The sequence below is a fragment of the Sapajus apella genome, unplaced genomic scaffold (genome assembly GCF_009761245.1).
Source record: "Sapajus apella isolate SASKATOON/1434 unplaced genomic scaffold, GSC_monkey_1.0 scaffold102, whole genome shotgun sequence".
In the NCBI taxonomy this organism is placed as follows: domain Eukaryota; kingdom Metazoa; phylum Chordata; class Mammalia; order Primates; family Cebidae; genus Sapajus; species Sapajus apella.
This window is the reverse complement of record NW_022437042.1, coordinates 2,046,388-2,070,192: the sequence shown is the minus strand read 5'-3', so window position 1 is coordinate 2,070,192 and position 23,805 is coordinate 2,046,388. Positions and strand designations below refer to the sequence as shown.

The following is a 23,805-nucleotide window of genomic DNA, read 5'->3' as shown; positions in this document are numbered from 1 at the left end:
CAATTCAGCCCGGCGAGGTGGCTCATACCTGTAATCCCAGCACTTTGGGAGGCTGAGGCAGCCGGATCACCTGAGGTCAGGAGTTTAAGACCAGCCTGGCCAACATGATGAAACCCTTTCTTTGCCAAAAATACAAAAATTAGCCAGTCATGGTGGTGTGTGCCTGTAATCCCAGCTACTTGGGAGGCTGAGGCAGGAGAATCACTGGAACTCAAACAACAACAACAAACAAACAAAACCCAGCAATTCAATGAATGCCCTGGAACATGAATCTTGGAATCTTTATCCATATTTGACTATTTCCTTTGTTTGTTTGCTTGCTTTTTTGAGACTGAGTCTTGCTCTGTTGCCCAGGCTGAGGTGCAGAGGCATGATCTTGGCTCACTGTAACCTCTGCCTCCAGGGTTCAAGTGATCCTCGTCTCAGCTTCCCATGTAGCTGGGATTATAGGCATGCGCCACCGTACCCGGTTAATTTTTGTATTTTAGTAGAGACAGGGTTTCACTACGTTGGCCTGGCTGGTCTCGAACTCCTGACCTCCAGTGATCCACCTGTCTCGGCCTTCCACAGTGCTGGGATTACAGTTGTGAGCCACTGCGCCTGGCCGATTTCCTTATCCTTATATTAGGTTTATTACTTGGTCAAAAGGTTTAAACCTGAAACTTTTAGTCTCTTCTTTTTTTTTTTGATGTCTTGAATTAAAAAATAATACTTCTTAAGTTCCAGGATACATGTACAGAATGTGCAGGTTTGTTACATAGGTAAACATGTGCCAGGGTGGTCTGCTGCACTTATCAATCCATCACCTAGCTATTGAGCCCCGCATGCATTAGCTATTTTTCCTGATGCTCTCCCCTCCTCCCCACAACAGGCCCCAGTGTGTGTTGTTCCTCTCCCTGTGTCCATGTGTTCTCACTGTTCAGCTCCTACTTATAAGTGATAACATGTGGTGTTTAGTTTTCTGTTCCTGCATTAGTTTGTTGAGGATAATGGCTTCCGGTTCCATCCATGTCCCTGCAAAGGACATCTTATCATCCCTTTTTATGGCTACACAGTATTCCATGATGTACATGTACCATGTTTTCTTTAACCAGTCTATCATTGATAGGCATTTGCGTTGACTTCACGTCTTTGCTATTGGGAACAGTGCTGCAATAAACATGTGCATGCATGGATCTTTATAATAGAATGATTTATATTCCTTTGGGTATATACCCAGTAATGGGATTGCTGGATCAAATGGTATTTCTGGTTCTAGGTCTTTGATGAATTGCCACACTGTCTTCCACAAAGGTTGAACTAATTTACATTCCCCTCTTCTGTTTGTTTTAATAAAAGTAGGTAAGTATATCAAAGAAAATTGTAGAAAAACAGAGTATAAAGAATCAAAAGATCTAAAATTTTATCACTTAGAGATAAAGAATATTATTAATAATTTAGCATATTTCCTTAAAGTCTTTTATCTATAAATATTTATAGGGCCAGGCATGGTAGTTCACCCCTGTAATCCTAGCACTTTGGGGGCTGAGGTGGGAGGATTGCTTGAGGCCAGGAGTTTGAGACCAGCCTGGACAACATAGTGAGACTGTCTTTACAAAAAATTATTATTTTTATTTTTTGAGATGGAGTCTCACTCTGTCGCCCAGGCTGGAATGCAGTGGTGTGATCCTGGCTCACTGTAACCTCTGCCTTCTGGGTTCAAGTGATTTTCCTACCTCAGCCTCCTGAGCAGCTGAGATTACAGGTGCCTGCCACCACATCCGACTACTTTTTATATTTTTAGTAGAGACAGGGTTTCACCATGTTGGTCAGGCTGGTCTCAAACTCCTGATGTCATGTGATCCACTCACCTCAGCCTCCCAAAGTACTAGGATTACAGGTGTGAGTCACCATGCCTAGCCCAAAAGTTATTTTTTAATAACAAAAAAATAGCCAGGCATGATGGTGCTTGCCTGTAGTCCAAGCTACCCAGGAGGCTGAGGTAGAAGGACTGCTTGAACCCAGAAGTTTGAGGTCACAATGTGCTATGATGGTGCCACAACACTTCAGCATGGGTGACAGAGTGAGATTCTTATCCCTTAAAATACATATGTATATTTATAGAAACTTTCTAGTCAAAATTTTCCATTCTGCTTTTTTCACTTTATGTTTTATTGTGACCATTTTTAACATCATTAAATTGTCTTTGAAAACAATTTAAGGACTGCGTGTATTTTACTGCATGGGTTATACCATAGTTTTTATTTTCTAACTGTTAGAAATTTAGGTTATTCAAATTTTAGCTATTATAAGAACACTAAGATGAGAATCTTTTTACTTATTTTTCAGAAAATCTAGTAATTTTTTGGTTTTTGGTTTTTGTTCTGTTTTTTGGTATTTATTTTGTTATTTTTTCTTGATTATTCCTTTACGATAAATTATTGAAGGTAGTATTACTAAGTAAAATGTTATATACATATTTTTTTTCTCTCTACTTTTTTTTTTTTTTTTTTGAGATAAGGTCTTGTGTTGTCGCCCAGGCTAAAATGCATTCACACGACCTTGGCTCACTGTAACCTCTGCCTCCTGGGCTCCAGCGAGCCTCCCACCCAGCCTCCTGAATACCTGGGACCACAGCCATGTGCCACCACACTCAGCTAATTTTTTTTGTTTGTTTGTAGAGACAGGGTCTCTCTTTGTTGCCTGGGTTGGTCTTCAACTCCGGGGCTCAAGTGATCCTCCCGCCTTGGCCTCTCAAAGTGCTGGGATTACAGGCATGAGCCACCATGCCCGGCCATTGTCTACTTTTTATTATGGGCATTTCAAATATATACAAAAGCAGATGGCAGAGTATAATGAACTCCATATAATAATATAATGAATCCCATGGATCCATCACCTGCTTTAACAATTATAAAAATTTTACCGGCCGGGCACGGTGGCTCAAGCCTGTAATCCCAGCACTGTGGGAGGCCGAGGCGGGTGGATCACGAGGTCAAGAGATCGAGACCATCCTGGTCAACATGGTGAAACCCCGTCTCTACTAAAACTACAAAAAATTAGCTGGGCATGGTGGCGCGTGCCTGTAATCCCAGCGACTCAGGAGGCTGGGGCAGGAGAATTGCCTGAACCTGGGAGGCGGAGGTTGTGGTGAGCCGAGATCGCGCCATTGCACTCCAGCCTGGGTAATAAGAGCGAAACTCCGTCTCAAAAGTGCAGCAGCAAAAAAAAAAAAAAATTTACCTACTATGTTTTATCAATCCTCCCATTTTTGTTTATTTTTGCTGCAGCACTGAAAGCAAGATCTAGACATTAATAATTTTACCAGTAGATACTGCTATATATACCTCCAACTGATAACCTTTCCTTTAAATATGATTACTATGCCACTCTCATACCTAAAAAATACCATTTATATCATCTAGTATCTAATCCATACTCAAATGTCTTAATCATCTAAAGATATATATGTGTATATATATACATATATATATATATATATATATATGAGATGGAGTATTGCTCTGTCACTCAGGCTGGAGTGCAGAGGTGTGATCTCGACTCACTGCAACCTCTACCTCCTGGGTTCAAGCAATTCTCCTGCCTCAGCCTCCTGAGTAGCTGTGACTATAGGCACACACCACCATGCCCAGCTAATTTTTTGTATTTTTAGTAGAGATGGGATTTCACCATGTTGGACAGGCTGGTCTTGAACTCCAGACCTCAGGTGATCTTCCTGCCTCGGCCTCCCAAAGTGCTGGGATTATAGGTGTGAGCCACCATGCCCGGCCCTTATCTTTTTATGATTTGTTCTTAGTATAGAAGTCAGAACGATCCTTTTAAAATATATCAGATTATGTCATTCTCTGTTTGAAAACCCACTGATTCCCATCTTATTCAGAGCAAAAGCCAAAACTCTTGCAATGGCCCATATGTTCTGATTCCTGCTTCCACACCTCTGTGTTTTCCCTTTCTATTTTCCTCTCCTTCTTACTCACTGGCTCCAGCTGCCCAGGCCTTGCTGCTGTTTCTTGAGCACATCAGAACTCCTGCCTTATAGCACCTTCACTTGCTGTTCTCTCTACCTGGAATAGTCTTATCATATGATCATTTCCTTATCTCCTTCATACTTTGCTCAAACAACTTCTCAATGAAGCTTTGCTCACCCACCTTATTTACTCCTTGCCATCCCACTTTGTCCACTTTATTTTTCTTAACAAAACGGATTATTTTTGGAGATATACATGCAAGAAAATGAAATTGGACTCCTATATTACACCATATACAAAAATAAACTCAAAGTGGATTAAATACTTAAATGTAAGGCCTGAAGCTGTAAAACTCCTAGAAGAAAACAGGGGAAAAGCTTCTTGACATTGGCCTTGGCAATGATTTGTTGGATATGACACCACAAGCACCAGAAACAAAAGCAAAAACAGACAAATGGGACTGTATCAAACTAAAAAGCTTCTGTACAACAAAAGAAACAACCAACAACATGAAAAGGCAACTTATAGAATGGGAAAAAATATTTGCAAACCATATAACTTATGAATGGTTAATATCTAAAATACATAAGAAACTCCTACAACTGAATGCCAAAACCCCCAAAACTCAAACAAATAACACAATTTTAAAAATAGGCAAAGGACCTAAATAGACATTTCTCCAAAAAAGACATAAAAATGGTCAATGGGTATATGAAAAGGTGCTCAACGTCACCAATTATCCAGGTAATTTGATTTGCACTGCAAATCAAAACCACAATGATATATCACCTCACACCTGTTAGGATGACCATTATAATAAAAAAACCAAACAAACAATTATTAGTTAAGATGTGGATAAAAGGGAACCCTGTACATTGTTGATGGGAATGTAAATTGGTGCACCTACTATGAAAAGTAGGATTAAAGTTCCTGAAAAAATTTAAAATAGAACTACCATATGATCCTGCAATCCCACTTCTGGGTATATATTTAAAGTAAATAAAATCAGTATGTCAGAGAGGTATCTGAACTCCCATGTTCAGTGCAGCATTATTCACAATAGCCTAGACATGGAAACAACCTAAATGTCCACTGACAGATGAATGGATAAAGAAAATGTGGCATATACACACAATGGAATATTATTCAGTAAAGGAAATCCTGGCATTTGTGATAACATGAATGAAACTGGAAGACATTATGCTAAGTGAAATTAATCCAGATACTTTTTGGACAAATACTACATAATATCATGTATGTGATGAATCTAGAAAAATCAAAGCAGAGTAGAACAGTGACTGCCAGGGCCTGGGGGCTGGGGAAAAAGGTGGTACTAGTGAAAAGGTACAAAGTTTCACTTTCAAAATGATTAAGTTTGAGAGATCTATTATAAAGCACAGTGCCTACAGTTTACAATACTGTATCATATACTTAATAAATAAGAGGATGAGAAGAAACTTTTACATGTGATGCTTGGGTTATGGTACAGATTGTGGTGCTGGTTTCATGCTTGTATACTTATCTCCAAACTCATTAAGTTATATACAATAAATATATGCAGCTTTTTGTACACCAATAATTCCTCAATAAAGTAGTTTAAAAAATTAAAGTCGGGCGTGGTGGCTCACACCTGTAATCCTAGCACTTTGGGAGGCCACGGCAGGTGGATCACCTGAGGTCAGGTGCTGGAGACCAGCCTGGCCAACTTGTTGAAACCCCGCGTGTACTAAAAATACAAAAATTAGCCAGGTTTGGTGGTGTGTGCGCGATCTCGGCTCACCGCAACCTCCGCCTCCTGGGTTCAGGCAATTCTGCCTCAACCTCCTGAGTAGCTACTCAGGTTGGGAGAGGAGAATTTCTTGAACACGGGAGGCAGAGGTTGCAGTGAGCAGAGATCTCGCCACTGCACTCCAGGCCTGGGTGACAAAAGCCAAACTCTGTTTCAAAAAAATTTTTGTTTTTTGAGAATAGATCATTAGACTCTAGAACTTGGGTAAAGGAAGCTAACTATAAAGGAGTGAGAGAGAGTATTTTTGTGAAATGTAAATATGCAGCATGTGATACAGATTTGTCTTGGTACTATTAATAGCCCCATTCTACAAATGAAGGTTTAGAGATGTTAGGTAACTCGACAATTTCACACAGTCATAGCATCGGAATCAGAACCCAGCTCTGTCTCTAGAGCTTATGTTCTTAACCATTATGCTCCAATAGTTGACATCTTGAAGTCTGGGACTATGTCTTCATTCAGTCTACAGATATTTATTAAGTGACTACTATTTTTTATTAATCACTGCTCCAGGAGCTAGACATAAAGTAAGTAAACAAAAGAGACAAAAATATCTGTGAACAAAAGAGACAAAAATAGAATGGAGCACCCATTATAGTGGAAGAAGACAGAAAATTAAGTAAATTTCGTAATATATTATAGGTTAATTTTTTTTTTTTGAAATGGAGTTTCACTCTTGCTGCCCAGGCTGGAGTGCAATGGTGATCACAGCTCACTGTAATCTAAAACGCCTCAGCTCAGGTGATCCTCCTACCTCAGCCTCTCAAGTAGCTGGGACTACAGGAGCATGCCACCATGCTTGGCTATCTTTTAAAAAATAGAGACATAGTCTTGTTATGTTGCCCAGGCTGGTCTCAAACTCTTGGCCTCAAGTGATCCTTCTGCCTGGGGCTCCCAAAGAGCTGGGATTATAGGTATGAGCCACTGCACCTGGCCTATTCTCAAAAATTTTAAGCAGCAGTTAAATGCTATAACACTTATGCTAACATTCCCCTAATCATGCACATTAAACATAAATTTGCAAGAAAAACATTAATTGCTAGGTAAACAGCATACTTACAGCTTCTAGTATCAAAAAGAAAATTTATACTTATTAAAATTGATATAGTATTGATATTTCCAATCTGATGTAATTCTCAATTCTTATAAACCATGAGGTCTAACAGTCTCTGGAAGAGCCAACTATTAAAAAAATCCCTACTTTGTTAAGTCTCTAAGATAATAAAGCAAATTCTTCCTGTCTTCTGACATTTATTGAGCTAATTTTGAAAATTAACAGAAACAGGGAATAGCCAGAAGTCTAGGCTTGGCATTACCAATGCGTAGGTGAGCGATCTTGGGTACATCACTCTGTATGTTCAGTGGCATAATACTTTTTTATATATTATATTTCACACAGATGCTAAGGTAAAAGAGGGAAAAAGTACTTCAAAAGAGATGAAAAAGATAACACTATCACCAGGAAAAAAGGAATATACACATTAGGAAAATAAACTCCATTGTGTTTACTGTGCCTCACTGTGGCTTGCACTAGGTTAAAGATAATTCCTGGTGGCAAACTCTAATGGTATGTGCAATAGAAGCCTCTTTTAACTGTCCCCAAATAAAATGACACAAGGGAAACAAACCCCAAATGATCTCTTCCCAAAAACCACGGATATAAATGTTATTTCTCATTTAAAAGGCTTTGTATTCAATAAAATTGGGAGTTACTTAGGTTTGTTTGGGGTTAGATAGACATAGTTAAGGATCTGTAAGTAGGATTGCTGAAATAAGCACAATGAAAGCTAGTACAGATAGTCTCTATTTTTAATAGTAATCAATGCCTGGAAACTGTATGGTAAATTAAACTAATAAAAGTAAGCCCTTTTCCCTAAAGCAAAGCAGTTAAAATTATCACCGCTACATTAGTCAGTGAGGCTTTATGGAGGAAGCGGGCCATGAAGAATGGGCATGCTTTGAATAGAAAGAAGATCGAGGCATCCAAATAAGCGGAACAATAGGAATAAAGGTCCATAGGCAGGAATTCAACATGATTACAGGGCTAGTACAGTCAGGAATGGAGTTAGATTCAAAGGGTACTAAAATCTGTGAAGTACAGTTCTTTGTCTTAAGTCAGCCCACAGCCTAGCCAGGGAGACTAACAAGAAAGACATGGTAATATCAGTACAAATGTACCTATTATGTACTATTAGAATACAAATGAAGGACAATTTTACCTGCTGGACTCAGGGGAAATAATATGTTTGAGTTGAATCTTGAAGGGTAAGTAGGGCTTTGCCCTGTGAAGGAAACACAGGGCATCTGTGACAAAGCAAACAGCAGCGACAGAGACATGAAGGTCAAAGTGTTTCGTGCACAGACCTGTATCAGGCATGCAGATAGGATGCACAGGCACTAGGGAATTAGAACTGAGTTGAAAGTTAAGATTAGGCAATATAGTGAAGAATTGTGTTGTGGAGGCAATAAAGGGCCATCAAAAGATTTTAAACCACAAGGCTGGGCGTGATGGTTCATGCCTGTAATCTCAGCACTTTGGGAGGCTGAGGTGGGTAAATCACTTGATGTCAGGAGTTTAAGACCAGCCTGGCCAACATGGTGAAACTCCATCTCTACTAAAAACACAATTAGTTGGGTGTGGTGGTGAGTGCCTGTAATCCCAGTTACTTGGGAGGCTGAGGCAGGAGAATCCCTTGAACCCGGGAGGTTGAAGTTGCAGTGAGCGGAGATAGTGCCACTGCACTCCAGTCGAGGCAAAAGAGCTAGACTCTGTCTCAAAAAAAAAAAAAAAAAAAAAAAGTCCAGGACCAGATGGATTCACAGCAGAATTCTACTAGACATTCAAAGAATTGGTACCAATCCAATTGACATTATTTCACAAGATAGAGAAAGAGGGAATCCTCCTTAATTCATTCTATGAAGCCAGCATCATCCTAATATCCAATCCAGGAAAGGACATAACCAAAAAATAAAACTACAGACCAATATCCCTGATGAACATAGATGCTAAAATCCTTAACAAAATACAAGCTAACCAAATCAACAACACATCAAAAAGATAATCCACCAAGATCAAATGGGTTTCATAGCAGAGATGCAGGGATTGTTTAACATATGCAAGTCAATAAATGTGATACACTACATAAACAGAATTAAAAACAAAAATCACACGATCATCTCAATAGATGCAGAAAAAGCATTCAACAAAATCCAGTATCCCTTTATGATAAAAACTCTCAGCAAAATTGGCATACAGGGGACATACCTCAATGTAATAAAAGCCATCTATGATAAACCCACAGTCAACATAATACTGAATGGGGAAAAGTTGAAAGCATTCCTTCTGAGAACTGGAACAAGACAAGGATTCCCACTCTTAGCACTTCTCTTCAACATAGTACTGGAAGTCCTAGCCAGAGCAATCAGACAAGAGAAAGAAATAAAGGGCATCCAAATTGGTGGAGAGAAAGTCAAAATGTCACTGTTTGCTGACAATATGATTGTTTACCTCGAAAAGACTCCTCCAGAAAGCTCCTAGAACTTTTGCTGAAAATAATTCAGCAAAGTTTCCAGACACAAGATTAATGTACGGAAATCAGTAGCTCTTCTATATACCAACATTAACCAAACAGAGAATCAAATCAATAACTCAATCCTTTTTACAATAGCTGCAAAAAATACAATATGTAGGAATATACCTAACCAAGGAGGCGAAAGACCTCTACAAGGAAAACTACAAAACACTGCTAAAAGAAATCACAGATGACACAAATAAATGAAACACATCCCATGCTCATGGATGGGTAGAATCAGTATTGCGAAAATGGCCATACTGCCAAAAGCAATCTACAAGTTCAATGTAATCCCCATCAAAATACCACTATCATTCTTCACAGAATTAGAAAAAACAATTTTAAAATTCATAAGGAACCAAAAAAGAGCCCACATAGCCAAAGCAAGACTAAGCAAAAAGAACAAATCTGGAGGCATCACACTATCTGATTTCAAACTATACTATAAGGCCACAGTACAAAAACAGCATGGTACTGGTATAAACATAGGCACATTCAGCAATGGAACAGAATAGAGAACCAAGAAATAAATCCAAATGCTTACAGCCAACAGATCTTTGACAAGGCAAACAAAAACATTAAGTGAGGAAAGGACACCCTTTTCAACAAATGGTGCTGGGATAATTGGTTAGCCACATGTGGGAGAATGAAACTGGATCCTCATCTCTCACCTTACATAAAAATCAGCTCAAAAGGGATTAAGGACTTAAACCTAAGACCTGAAACCATAAAAATTCTAGATGATAACATTGGAAAAACCCTTCTAGACATTGGCTTAGGCAAGGGTTTCATGACCAAGAACCCAAAAGGAACTGCACTAATAATAAAGATAAATAGTCGGGACTTAATTAAACTAAAGAGCTTTTACACAGCAAAAGAACAGTCAGCAGAGTAAACAGACAAACCACAGAGTGGGAGAAAATCTTCACAATCAATACATCCAACAAAGGACTAATATCCAGAATCAACAACAAACTCAAATAAATCAGTAAGAAAAAAACAGTCCATCAAAAAGTGGGCTAAGGACATAAACAGACAATTCTTAACAAAAATATACAAATGGCAACAGACATACGAAAAAATGCTCGGACGGTTCCGCCCCTTTCAAGATGGCGCTGCACTCAGCGTGGAAAGCGCGTGAGTGCTGCTGGAGCTTCATCCGGGCACTTCATAAAGGATCCGCAGCTTCTTCCACTCCCCAGGTGCCTGAACACACACAATTAAGTTGGATCCTTTCCTGCATGGTCAGACTACCTCGATTACAACATTTACACCAGTGGAAGGCCAAGACTGCCAAGCAGAAGCACGACGGCACGGCAGACCTGCTCACGTACCCAGTGCTCCAGGCGGCCGACATTCTGTTGTACAAATCCTGTAGCCAGTAGCCACATGTGAGGCTTTTGAGTGCCTGAAATGTTGCTAGTGCCACAGAGGAGGTCCACAAATGTTCCTGTTGGGGAGGATCAAGTCCAGCACATGGAACTAGTTCAGGATCTAGCACAAAGTTTCAACAAGAAGTATGAGGAGTTCTTTCCAGTGCCCAAGTCCATTCTAACATCCATGAAGAAGGTAAAATCCCTCCGTGATCCTTCTGCTAAAATGTCGAAATCAGACCCTGACAAATTGGCCACCGTGGGAATAACAGACAGCCCAGAGGAGATCGAGGCCGTGACGGACTTCACCTCGGAGGTCACCTACGAGCCGGCCGGCCGCCCGGGCGTGTCCAACCTGGTGGCGCTGCACGCCGCGGTGGCCGGGCTCCCGGTGCAGGAGGTGGTGCGCCGCAGCGCGGGCCTGGACACCGCGCGCTACAAGCTGGCCGTGGCGGACGCCGTCATCGAGAAGTTCGCCCCGATTAAGCGTGAAATTGAGAAACTGAAGCTGGACAAGGACCATTTAGAGAAGGTTTTACAAGCTGGATCTGCAAAAGCCAAAGAATTAGCACACCCTGTGTGCCAGGAGGTGAAGAAATTGGTGGGTTTTCTATAGGAGGTTTCAACAAAATCACAGAAAGGCTTTTGCGCCTTGCATTCCATACATTCTGAAAACGGCAGCTTTCCGCACAAGCAAAAAGTTATAGTTTTGGGACATTTAATTTGGCATAGCTGATTATTGGCTTCATTTGACGAATGTTACTTTGTAGCTTTGAAATACGACAGAGTTCCAAATCCCATCAACAAAATGCTGTGAACAGCAGCAACAAAAATTAAAGCAGCCATAGCTGTCTGAATCCCTAATTATTGAGGCACACTCCTTGGCCTACACAAATGTGATTGAGGTAAGGAGTGATTTGGGAAATGGAGTACATTTGTGCCTCTCTCTGGAGTACTTACTGTAACAGATGCACACTTTATCTACTTCATCCCTTTTATAAAGCAATATTTAGAGGTCTTAGAAGAATTCTTGAGATGCCATTTGATGAGATGCCAATTTGTATTCAGATCTCATAAAAAAAGTCCATTCTTATAAAAAAAAAATGCTCAACATCATTAATAATCAGGGAAATACAAATCAAAATCACAATGCGATACCATCTTATTCCTGCAAGAATGGCCATAATAAAAAAAACAAAAAACAGTCGATGTTGGCATGGATGCAGTGATCAAGGAACACTTCTACGTTGCTAGTAGGAATGTAAACTAGTACTAACACTATGGAAAACAGTGTGGAGATTCCTTAAAGAATTAAAAGCAGAACTACCATTTGATCTATCAATCCCACTATGGGTATCTACCCAGAGGAAAATAAGTCATTATTTGAAAAAGATACTTGCACATACATGTTTATAGTAGCGCAGTTTGCAATTGCAAAAACATGGATCCAACCCAAATGCCCATCAATCAACAAGTGGGTAAAGAAACTGGTATATACATATGATGGAATACTACTCAGCCATAAAAGGAATGAATTAATGGCATTTGCAGCAAGACTGGATATTATCATTCTAAGAGGAGTAACTCAGGAATGGGAAACCAAAAATTGTATATTTTCACTGATATGTGAGAGCTAAGCTACAAGGACGCAAAGGCATAAGAATGATACAATGGACTTTGGGAACTTGGGAGGAAGAGTGGGGGGCGGTGAGGAATAAAACACTACAAATAGGTGCAGTGTATACTGCTCGGGTGATCGGTGCACCAGAGTCTCACAAATCACCACTAAAGAACGTATTCATGTAACCAAATACCACTTGTACCCCAATAACTTACAGAAAAATTAAAATAAAAAAATATTTCCATGAATGACCGTTACCATCTAGCTAACTACTCAAGCCAGATACCTGTGATTCATCCTAGGCTACTCACTTTTACTATCCCAGCTAGTCAGTTGCCAAGTACTAGAAATTAGACTTCTTTTACATCTCTCAATTTAGCTTATCTTTACAGTTTCTAGCTCTACTGTTATCATAATCATCATAATTGGAATTAGCCATTTCTCTTGGTTAATAGCCTCTTACATGGTCTCCCTGTCTCTAATCTGAAGCCCCCATCTAGTCTTTCCTTCACAATACTACCAGAATACTCTATTTTTTTTTTTTTTTCTTGAGATGGAGTCTTACTCTGTCACCCAGACCGGGGTGTAGTGGTGTGATCTTGGCTCACTGCAACCTCTGCCTCCCAGGTTCAAGTGATTCTCCTGCCTCAGCCTCCTAAGTAGCTGTGAATAGTCTTTCTAAAACAAAAATCTGAACATGGTAATTACATCTTTGAGTGAAATCCTTCAAAGCCCCACCCTGCTCCCAGTAGTTTGCAGGATAAAGTTCCAATGTCTTGGTTTAACACAAAAAGCCATTTTAAATCCCACTCCTGCCTACCTCTCCCACCAATCTCACACATGCAACTTTTCCAGTCATGTGTAATTCCTTGTAATACCTTTAACTTACCATGCCACTTTATTCTCCATACCTTTGTACTTGCTATTCTCTGTGTCTGATACGCTCCTTCCTTTCTTCTCTCATATAGCTAAGTCCTAGCTTAAATAACAAGCTTCCAGGAAACTATTCCTGACACTGTGATTTCTAAGGCTAACCTATACTTGTGTAGTGCCTTCTGTAGAATATCACCATCTAATATTGTAATTGTGAGTTTACCCATTTCACTAGTCCACAGGATACCTGAGAACAGAGACATGTCTCATTTGATTTTACAGCATGTAGCAGTGTCTGCACATATAGCAGGCACTCAAAAAACGTTTGTTGAAGGAGTTTAGTTTTGGACCTATCAGTTGATATACTTGAATTACATGTAGGTGGAGAGATCCTACATACTGCTATGTGAAAAGGCAGCAAGCACAATATTCTTGTTTAAAAATTATAAAGTTACTGAAAGTAAACAAAGAATTACAGATCTAAAGCCAGTTTAGGACTAGAAGAAGTGCACAAATATGTCTATTGAGAATGGCCAAGAACAGACCCTGAGAAACAGTAAATGTAAGGAGGTGGAAGAAGAAACAGTGGGAGTATAAGAGAACAAGGGAAAAGAGAACCATGGAAAGCCAGAAAAAGGGGCAAAGTTAGTGTCAAATACTGAAGCCAATGAAATATCAGGAAAATACTGTTAAGCAGACATTTTAGATTCTCTTGCTTATATCACCCTTACCAAATGTAATACACAAGAGGCACAGGTGACAACTTAGCACAAAATTGTGTATTCTGCTTTTTAGGTTTAAAATTGGTTTTATTTAACCTTCCAGCTCTAAAACCAAATGAAAATCATTACGTTACCTTATCTGAAACTGTGATAAAGTGTTTATTAAACCAAGAAGATTAGAAAATTAAAATACTTAAGTATCTTTTTTCTTTCCTTAATTACCTCTTATTTGGGTATCTATTATCCTTATTTTGAAAATATCTAACATGGATTTGAGGGGAGGGGGTTTTGTATTATTTAAGTTTCCATTAGTGGTATAGTACCCTGAGGAATATTACTTGCTGCCTGGCAATGTTTAAACATAAAAATTTTCATTTGTCAATTTATTGTAATTGAAGAAACTTGTTTCTAGTGATATATCTTAATTTTAATAAGGTGTCTTTATGCAACTATAATTTCTGATAAACAAAAATACTTTACGGTAAACAAATTAAATCATACCATTTCACATAGTAACCATAAAACAATAAACATACCCCTGTATCCGTATCCGATTTTGATGAACTTAGACTTTCCTGAGAGGGTGATGGAGACACACGTCCTAAAACCAACATAATTATAAAAAAGGCATGTATGTACACACAAAGAACCACCAACATACAGCATTCTAAAGTAATGATACAGCAATGTCTGTTAGAGAACATAGTATTCTTGAAAAATACTAACAAGGGAGGCATAACCCTATAAGAACCAAAATATTTGTTTCGATCATTTTTACACAAAAGCTTCATAAAATGGCTTAACCATTTCCCTAATTTAATAAACAAAATACCACTAAATTCTCAGTATTCAAATAGGATACATTCTTATTAATCACAACAAGTAGCAAGAGGAACAATAAAGGGGCAGAAAGGGTCAGGGCTGGGGTTAGTCTCAAGGGCCACTGAAAATAGTCTTTTTGCTCCTGGCAGGGCAGTAAAAGAAATGACAAATAAGCCGGGCGCGGTGGCTCAAGCCTGTAATCCCAGCACTTTGGGAGGCAGAGGCGGGTGGATCACGAGGTCAAAAGATCGAGACCATCCTGGTCAACATGGTGAAACCCCGTCTCTACTAAAAATACAAAAAATTAGCTGGGCATGGTGGTGCGTGCCTGTAATCCCAACTACTCAGGAGGCTGAGGCAGGAGAATTGCCTGAACCCAGGAGGCGGAGGTTGCGGTGAGCCGAGATCGCGCCATTGCACTCCAGCCTGGGTAACATGAGTGAAACTCCGTCTCAAAAAAAAAAAAAAAAAAAAAAAGAAATGACAAATAGCTAGGACTAGAAAAATTCACCATATAATTAACATGGGTTAACTTCATGTCAAATCACCATCATCTTCAACTAAGTATTGCAACATAATGCAAGCAATACTCACAGGGTTTACTCAAGTATATGAGGCCTAGCTTGCCAGTTTAGCAAATCTCCCTAGGCTTCTATGCTCCTCAAATTGGTGCTTTGACTATACACTCTCATCCAAGGCCACCTTTTTTCTCCTTGCTCCTAGGCTTTACTTCTTGTTTGCAGCCTTACTTGATAGTGGGGAGGGTGTGGAAAAAACTTATTACATGGTTAAATAGTTATTAGAAAAGAATCCCATAAACTTAAAGCCCAAATTTACATCAGTTCTAAATACCTTCCCGATAACATCATGATATAAAAATATCTGTACATAGCTGTAATCAATGTGTATATACAGAATGCTCTGAGCTTTCTCTTTTCAACATTTTTTCATATATCCCTTGATAGACTGACAAGTCACATTTATTTTCCATGACTTTCCTTAATCATTTTTACTTACTGGATGTATATATGATTTTCGTTCTTTTTCTAGTTTAATTAGCAATTCTATTTTAACCTAGGAAACCAAATAATATGTTCTCAATAGTTGATGAAATTAACTACTTACTACATACACCTGAAAGGGATAAATCAAAAGCTTTGTGGCAACTCTCTTCATTGGGTTTAGAGACTTTTGCTGTTGTCTGTCTTACTTTCAAGTTTTTGGCTATTATGATAAGTAATGGTTGCGGCAAATGACTGCCAGGAAAGTAGGGCATTAGTATACCTAAAATGTAAAAATTTCAGATTTCTGTAAATTTTTAAATACATGAAAAATACCTTCAGTATTGTATTTCATTCGCATATTGTTGAAATAGTCAAAAGCATTTTTTAAGGCCCATATTCTCACTACGTTGTCTTGTCCAGCTGAGGCAAGTAATCGGCCACAGTGAGAAAATTTCATGGTCCAAACAGCTCCCTATGAAAACAAAAGAAGGTTCAAAGTTAATACTTTACAACTTTAGAGACATTACTTTTGGCTGGGCGCAGTGGCTCATGTCTGTAATCCCAGCACTTTGGGAGGTTGAGGCAGGCAGATCACCTGAGGTCAGGGGTTTGAGATCAGCCTGGCCAACATGGTGAAACCCGGTCTCTACTAAAAATACAAAAATTAGCTGGGCATGGTGGCAGGTGCCTGTAATCCCAGCTACTTGGGAAGCTGAGGCAGGAGGATCACTTGAACCCAGGAGGTGGAGGTTGCAGTGAGCTGACACCATGCCATTAAACTCCAGCATGGGAAACAAGAACAAAACTCCATCTAAAAATAAATAAAATAAAGCCATTACTTTACAGCCAAAGTTTAAAATTATGCCAAATTATACATACTAAGATAATGCTCACATTGCTAACAGGTACTTAAGGCTTTTGGTTCAATGGTGCTATAAGACCACAAAAGGAGACTTCCAGAAGAAAGGCAGAATAAGATAGCTGTAGTGTTCCATAATCTAAACTAACAATTTCAAGAACTCAAATCTTGTCCACATATTCATGAAAATGGGAGTTCTAAAGTGGTCAGAAATCTTAACTGGAAAAGCACAAATCCTAGTTGGGGATCTCAGTGCCCTAGCTCAATGTAAAGACGGGTGGCAGAGCCCTCAGCATAGCACTAATAACTGAGCAGGACTGAGGAAGACTAAAGCCCACCTTGGCAGTGACCCTCACAGCATCAGGCACTTAGAAGTATTACAGTATTGCAATGGGCTGGGTGTGGTGGCACGTGCCTGTAATCCCATCCAGTACTTTGGGAGGTCTGGGCAGGCAGATCACTTGAGCTCAGGAGATCAAGACTAGCCTGGGCAACACAGCCAAACCCCATCTCTACAAAAAATACAAAAAATTAGCCAGGCGTAGTGGTGCACACCTATGGTCCCAGCTACTCAGGAGGCTGAGGTGGAAAGACTGCTTGAGCCCCGGAGGCAGAGTCTGCAGTGAGCCAAGATCCCGCCCCTGCACTCCAGCCTGGGTGATAGAGCGAGACCTTGCCTCTAAAATAAAGAAAAGGTAGTAGTATTGCAATGATGTGGTCTCATCCTACTTCTCTCACTATAAACAAGGTTTCATAGTATATGGCCAGAATCTTTAGATACTGAAAACAGTAGGAAAGTATGTGTGTGTGGTGGGGGTAGAGGAGCAGGGGGAAAGAACATGAATCCCTTAAACTGGAAAGAGCAAATCTTATTATAACAAATACTATTATAGACACATCCAGGTGTATAAAAAAATTATGCAACAGCCCATTTATCGAAATAACCATTTACTTCTGCAAAATTCAAGTGTATTAAAAAATGAGTCATTTAGAGCCTACTATCATGAGATTTTATTTAAAAACAGGAAATAACGAGTCAATACAGTACTAGGCAATTCACCAATTTCCTTAAGGAAAATACTAGAATCAACTCAAACATTTTATCTGTAGATTGTAAGAATCAACATTTAAATTCGAATTTGGTTGCCATCCAATATATTTATGGTTGCTTCCTTTCAGTTAAGCCAACTTTTAGACTTAAAATGTAAATAGATTCCCTAATGAAGGGCACAGTATTATTTATTCAGTTCTTAATTTTATCACTGCCTTCCTTGTGTTCCTAGCATTTTCAAGGGTTCACTGCAATATAGTTTGTGCACTTCATCTACATCGGTACATCTAAACTCTAAAGGAGAACTTGAACTTCTACCTCTCTCCCTGTTTTAGCTGAATATCTCACTTTATAACATATATTGAGCTTCTGAAATATTTTATAAATTACTTAAAATATGGTTGGGAACATTTTAAACATTTTTCTGAAGTTACATACCACCCTCTAATTTAACTGCTTTAAAGTCTGGTGTCTTTGCATAGCCGTCTTAGTGATACAGGCTGAGAGTTTGACAATAACCAATAACACCTTTTTTTTTTTTTTGAGACAGAATCTTACTCTTTAGCCCAGGCCGGAGTGCAGTGGCATGATATTGGCTTACCACAACCTCCACCTCCTAGGTTCAAGCAGTTCTCCCGCCTCAGCCTCCCAAGTAGCTGGGATCATAGGCACAGGCCACTATGTCTGGCTAATTTTTGTATTTTTAGTAGAGACGGGTTTTCACCACATTGGCCAGGCTGGTCTCAAACTCCTGACCTCAAGTGATCTGCCTGTCTTGGCCTCCCAAAGTGTTGGGATTACAGGCGTGAGCCACCATACCCGACCCAATAAGTTACTTCTGGAATAATTTACAGACAGACTCTCTATTACCTATTCATTAAATCATGTTAACATAAATTCACTGTTCTTGAGTCAGGCTAGCAAAGTCACATACATAGAAGGAGATCAGTTTTGTAGAAGCCAAAGTATTTCTCTTAACAAAGACAGTATCAGTCCTAAAAAATGAAAAAGTTGCTTACCATATGTTCACCACTAAGATCTTGCACCACTTTGATCTGATCGAAATCATAAGGTCCTTTGAAACCATGTGCTGCTTTGAATTTAACTGGTCTTGTGTATGGCATTCCTTCATCATCACTTGATGAAGGATCATCTTGATCAGTATGAAACACTGAACAGAAAAGCAACAGAAATCACTACTAGCTAATATAGATACTGCTACTATCATATTTTCATATTTCCTGCTTACCAAGAAAATTCATAAAATGGAAGAGCAAAATTTATTTATTATATACCATACTGGTTAAAAACATGGAGTCTTAACACTGGGCTGCCAGGTTCAAATCCAGCTCTGTCATTTATTATCTGTGTGACCACAGGCAAGTTACTTAACTTTTGATTTCTCTTAGTTTTCTTATCTATCAAATGGGGATTATGATGGTACTTACCTCATAGGATTTTTATGAGATTAAATGAATACAGGTAAAAGTGCCTGGTATAGTCCCAGGCACTGAATAAGTACTATGTATGTTTTATTAAACAAATGAGCACAGTAATGACAAAGGCATAGGAGGTTAACATATGTGCAAATTTTGAAAATTTACCTAATTTTAAAAAAATTATTTATTTATTTATTTTTATACAAATGAGGGGTCTCACTATGTAGCCCGAGCTGGTCTCGAACTCCAGGGCTTAAGTGATCCTCCTGCCTTAGCCTTCCAAAGTGTTGGGATTACAGGCATGAGCCACCATACCCAGCCCCACCTAATTTTGAAAATATAATAATTCCCTAGTGTCCATGGCAGGACCTGCTATGGGTACCAAAATCTACGAATGCTCAAGTCCCTAACATAAAATGGCACGGTATTTGCATATGACCTACGCACATCCTTTCGTGTACTTTCTGTTTTTAAAGACAGGGTCTCAGGTTGGAGTGCAGTGGTGCAATCATAGCTCACCGTAGCCCTGAACCCCTGGGCTCCTGCTCCTCAGCCTTCTGAGTAGCTGGGACTATAGGCATATGTCACTACACCCAGCTAATTTTTATTTTTTAGTAGAGACAGGGTCTCGCTATGTTTGACCAGGCTAGTCTTGAACTCCTGGCCTCAAGTGGTTCTCCTGCCTTGGCCTCTCAAAGTACTGGGATTATAGGCATGAGTCACCATGCCTGGCCCCGTATACTTTAAATAATCTCTAAATTACTTATAATACCTACTGCAGTATAACTGTGATATAAATAGTTGTTATATTTTTTTTGTATTACGTTTTATTGTTGTACTGTTATTTTTTATGGTTTTTTTTTTTTCCCCAAATAGTTTTCTATCTGCAGTTGTTTGAATCCCTGCATGTGGAATCCATGGATATGGAGGACTAACTTTATTTGTAAAAACCAAATAGCTGGCTGGGCATAGTAGCTCACGCCTGTAATCCCAGGACTTTGGGAGGCTGAGGCAGGCAGATCACCTGAGGTCATGAATTTGAAACCATCTTGGGCAACATGGTGAAATCCTATCTCTATTAAAAATACAAAAACTAGCCGGGAACGGTGGCAGATGCCTGTAATCTCAGTTACTCCAGAGTCTGAGGCAGAAGAATCATTTGAAACTGGGAGGCGGAGGTTGCAGTGACCCGAGATCACGCCATTGCACTCCAGCCTAGGTAACAGAGTGAGACTCCATCCCAAAACAAACAAACAAACAAAAAAAAACAAAATAGCCTTGGCCTGGCGTGGTGGTTCATGCCTGTAATCCCAGCACTTTGAGAGGCTGAGGTGGGTAGATCACCTGAAGTCAGGAGTTTGAGATCAGCCAGGCGAAATCCTGTCTTTACAAAAAGTAGAAAAATTAGCCAGGTATGGTGGTGTGTGCCTGTAATCCCAGCTACTTGGGAAGCTGAGGCAGGAGAATCTCTTGAACCCAGGAGGTGGAGGTTGCAGTGAGCCAAGATCATGCCATTGCACTCCAGCCCGGGCAACAGAGCGAGACTCTGTCTCAAAAAAAAACCAAAAAAACAAAAACAAAAAACCAAAACCGAAACCAAATAGCCTTTAAAAACTAATTTATAACTGATTATTGAACACTCAACCCTTTCAGACTGTCAAAGTCACAAAATATGCATAAATTCATTTTTCTTCAAACTCATAAAATGAAGAGCTAGAATACCTTATTTATTGAAACAGATGTCAGCTATAAAGGTTTACTATTTTAAATAAAATAGATTGCTTCTTATGCACTACAGGCTAAATTTAGATGATTACAAATTAATTGAATATTCAGTTGAAATGTTCTGTTTTAACTCACCTTCATCTCTAACACTTTTAACTTTATTTATAGCACGTTCACCATATTCCTCAGCAAGGTGCTTTGCTCTCTTCACTGATTTTCCAAGAAACTTCTTTAGTTGAGTCCTTAACAAAAATGAAAAAGGTATCAACTCAGTTAACTGTAAAAGTTCAACAATTTGCAGATAAATGTATCAGGTATGACTGATAAAGTACACTATTTTGAAATAACCTTTTTTTTTTTTTTTAATAATAAATAATAGGTGTTTGAGTTCCCAATCCCTTATTCTATTGAATAAACAGATTTAAGTCAATATGGCAAAGGAAACATATGCCCTTTCCCCCAATTTACAATATTCATATATTCTAGAGCTTTGGTTTTCAATGGTAGATAAAAATTGATTGGCAGAGGTAGTGAGGGGAGGGAAGCGTTTAAAGTGTAGATACCTGGGATCCATCCCCAGATAATCCAATTTATAGAGCCTGGGGGTGAAGCCATGAATCTACGGTGAGAACTGCTTTGAGAAGACTGCTTTAGACAGCTGTCCTTAAAAAAAAATTCTACCAATAGAAAGAAAGGGCAAAGAGATATTTACTTACAAAATAGATGCTCTGGTAGCTTAAGATGGTCCCTTGTCCCTTCTCTTTCAGTTTGGGTAGTTGCGTGTAATGCTACCCAAGGCTGAGCTTTCCTGGCAGGTATTCCCAAACACAAGGTAATGCAAGTATGCATCTCAAGCTTCCATAAATAGGACTTATTTATTGCTTTTTCAATTAGCTAAGTCTCAGGTTTCATATATTAAGATTATAAAAAGCAAAACAGTACATGATGATATTTAAAACCAAAGGAAATACGAATCAGAAATAAATTTTTACTGATTAATGGGAGCTCATGAGGGATAGTATTTTTAAAAGTTGTTAAATTGTATATACAAAGATGTTCAATGTAACACTGTTTAAAATAGTTAAAAAGTGGAAATAAACTAAATTTTTGTCAATAGAGGAGTAGATAAATAAGTACTGGTATGAGATACAATAAAATGAATGAAACAAACCTCAGCTTTTTAAATGTGCCAAGCTCTTATAGCAACCTCAGAGGCTTTGCATGTGTGGTTATTTCTGCCTGGAACGCCTCTCCCTTGACTAATTCCCACTCACTTTTTAGGTCTCAGATCAAACAGCTCTCTCTCAAAATGGCCTTTTTGACTTTAGACTGAGTTTTTGTTATATAGTCCTCCTTTATCCAAAGTTTCACTTTATATGGTTTCAGTCACTCCAGTCAACCATGGTCCAAAAATATTAAATGGAACATCTCAGAAATAAAATAATTCATAAGTTTTAAATTGCATGCCATTCTTAGTAGCATGAAGAAATATCACACCATCCTGCTCCACCCTACCTGGGATGTGAATCATCCCTGTGTCCAGTGTTTCCACAGTGTATATGATACCTACTTGTTAAGTTACTCAGTAGCCTTCTTGGTTATTAGATCAAAGAAGCACAGTAGATACAGAGTCTGGTACTATCCATGATTTCAGGCATCCACGGGGGATCTTGGAATGTATACCCCGTGGATAAGAGGGAACTACTGAAATACTTCCACAGCACCTGAAACTTTTCTTTTATAGCAATCACTACAAATGTAACTCGATTTATCTGCGGCTAGATTTATGCGTTTAATGCCTATTTCTCCCATTTAACTGGAAGTTCTATGAAAGCAGAGACTATGAATGTCTTTTTTTTTTTTTTTAATTGAGACAGGGTCTTGCTCTCTTGCCCAGGTTGGAGTGCAGTGGCATAATTTCAGCTCACTTCAGCCTTGACCACCTAGGTTCAATGGATGCCCAGCTAATTTTTGTATGTTTTTGAGAGACAGGGTCTTGCCATATTGCCCAGGCTGGTCTTGAACTCCTGGACTCAAGTGATCTGCCCGCCTCAGCCTCCCAAAGAGCTAAGATTACAGGCATGAACCACTGCACCCGTCCTGAATGTCTTCTTAACTGTTATATCTCAAGCACTTAACTCTCATGTCTGGCTCACAGAAAGACTGCAATATATATATTATTGGTGCTAATATAAAGAGATGTCCATAATATATTTGATTTTCTTAAAAAAAAAAAAAAAAAAAGCAAGTTGACAAACTATAGACATAGAATAGCCCTGCTTTTGTGAGAAAAAAAATTCTATGGAGAATACACCATGCTATTAAAACTGATTTCTGGGGTTGAGGTTATGAGAAACTTTCATTTTCTATTTTACATATTTTTGTATTTCTTTTGATAACCAGAAAACATAGATGATAAAGAAACCATTTTTAAAACCATTATAAGGTCTCTGCTACCTATAACTGAAACTGTATTTTCTGGAAAATTATAGGTTTAGTACCACTTTAAAAGCCAAGAAAACAGACATTTTAATCATTTCAGATGAGAATAGTTCTAAAATATCTACTTTTATGCCTTCGTAAATGGCATTTAATGTTCTCTAAATTTCATTCTTTGATGAATAAGATCATTGTTACCATCTTTTTGGTTGGTCAATACATTCAGAGCCTTTCTAATGCATTGCAGGTGGGCTATACTATTGTACTGGTTCCCCACTCAGCCTTCAAGGAAACAGGGCAGGGCCCAGGGAAGCCTGGGTCAAACTTCTCTGGCCATCAGTTGCCTTATCAGCTTACCCCAGCATTCAGTGCCAAGACTACTATGTTCTCTTTGTGTCATGGCATAAGAAAAGGTTGAAAAGCACTGTGGTACAAAATGATTGTGCTATATTATGAGTTCTTTCTTTCTTTTCTTTTTCCTTCCTTCCTTATGAATTCTTTCTTTTCCTTCCTTCCTTTGGTTGTGCTATGAGTTCTTTCTTTCCTTT

General features: G+C 38.9%; 2 protein-coding genes across 4 annotated transcripts in view; one reads left to right on the top strand and one right to left on the bottom strand.

Annotated features, from left to right (window-relative positions):
- The window catches only part of WDR44 (WD repeat domain 44), a 95,899-nt gene that overhangs the window by 18,946 nt on the left and 53,148 nt on the right, over positions 1-23,805 (bottom strand). For all 3 annotated transcript variants that reach the window (XM_032258333.1, XM_032258334.1, XM_032258335.1), the window contains 4 exons: positions 20,954-21,060; positions 18,674-18,825; positions 16,078-16,216; positions 14,455-14,519 (listed from right to left, as the gene is read on the bottom strand). In XM_032258333.1, the coding sequence (XP_032114224.1) occupies positions 14,455-14,519; positions 16,078-16,216; positions 18,674-18,825; positions 20,954-21,060 (463 nt within the window). The remainder of the gene's footprint in view (positions 1-14,454; positions 14,520-16,077; positions 16,217-18,673; positions 18,826-20,953; positions 21,061-23,805) is intronic.
- On the top strand, positions 10,439-11,562 carry LOC116536593 (tryptophan--tRNA ligase, mitochondrial-like). The gene is made up of 2 exons (XM_032258338.1): positions 10,439-10,710; positions 10,766-11,562. The coding sequence occupies exons 1-2, from the start codon at positions 10,439-10,441 to the stop codon at positions 11,316-11,318; spliced, it is 825 nt and encodes a 274-aa protein (XP_032114229.1). The 3' UTR covers positions 11,319-11,562.

Excerpts from the sequence above, each read along its gene's own strand:
- LOC116536593 (XM_032258338.1), top strand. The coding sequence starts at position 10,439 with ATGGCGCTGCACTCAGCGTGGAAAGCGCGTGAGTGCTGCTGGAGCTTC. Across the intron at positions 10,711-10,765 it reads TTGTACAAATCCTGTAGCCA|GTCCACAAATGTTCCTGTTG; the intron begins GTAGCCACATGT and ends GCCACAGAGGAG.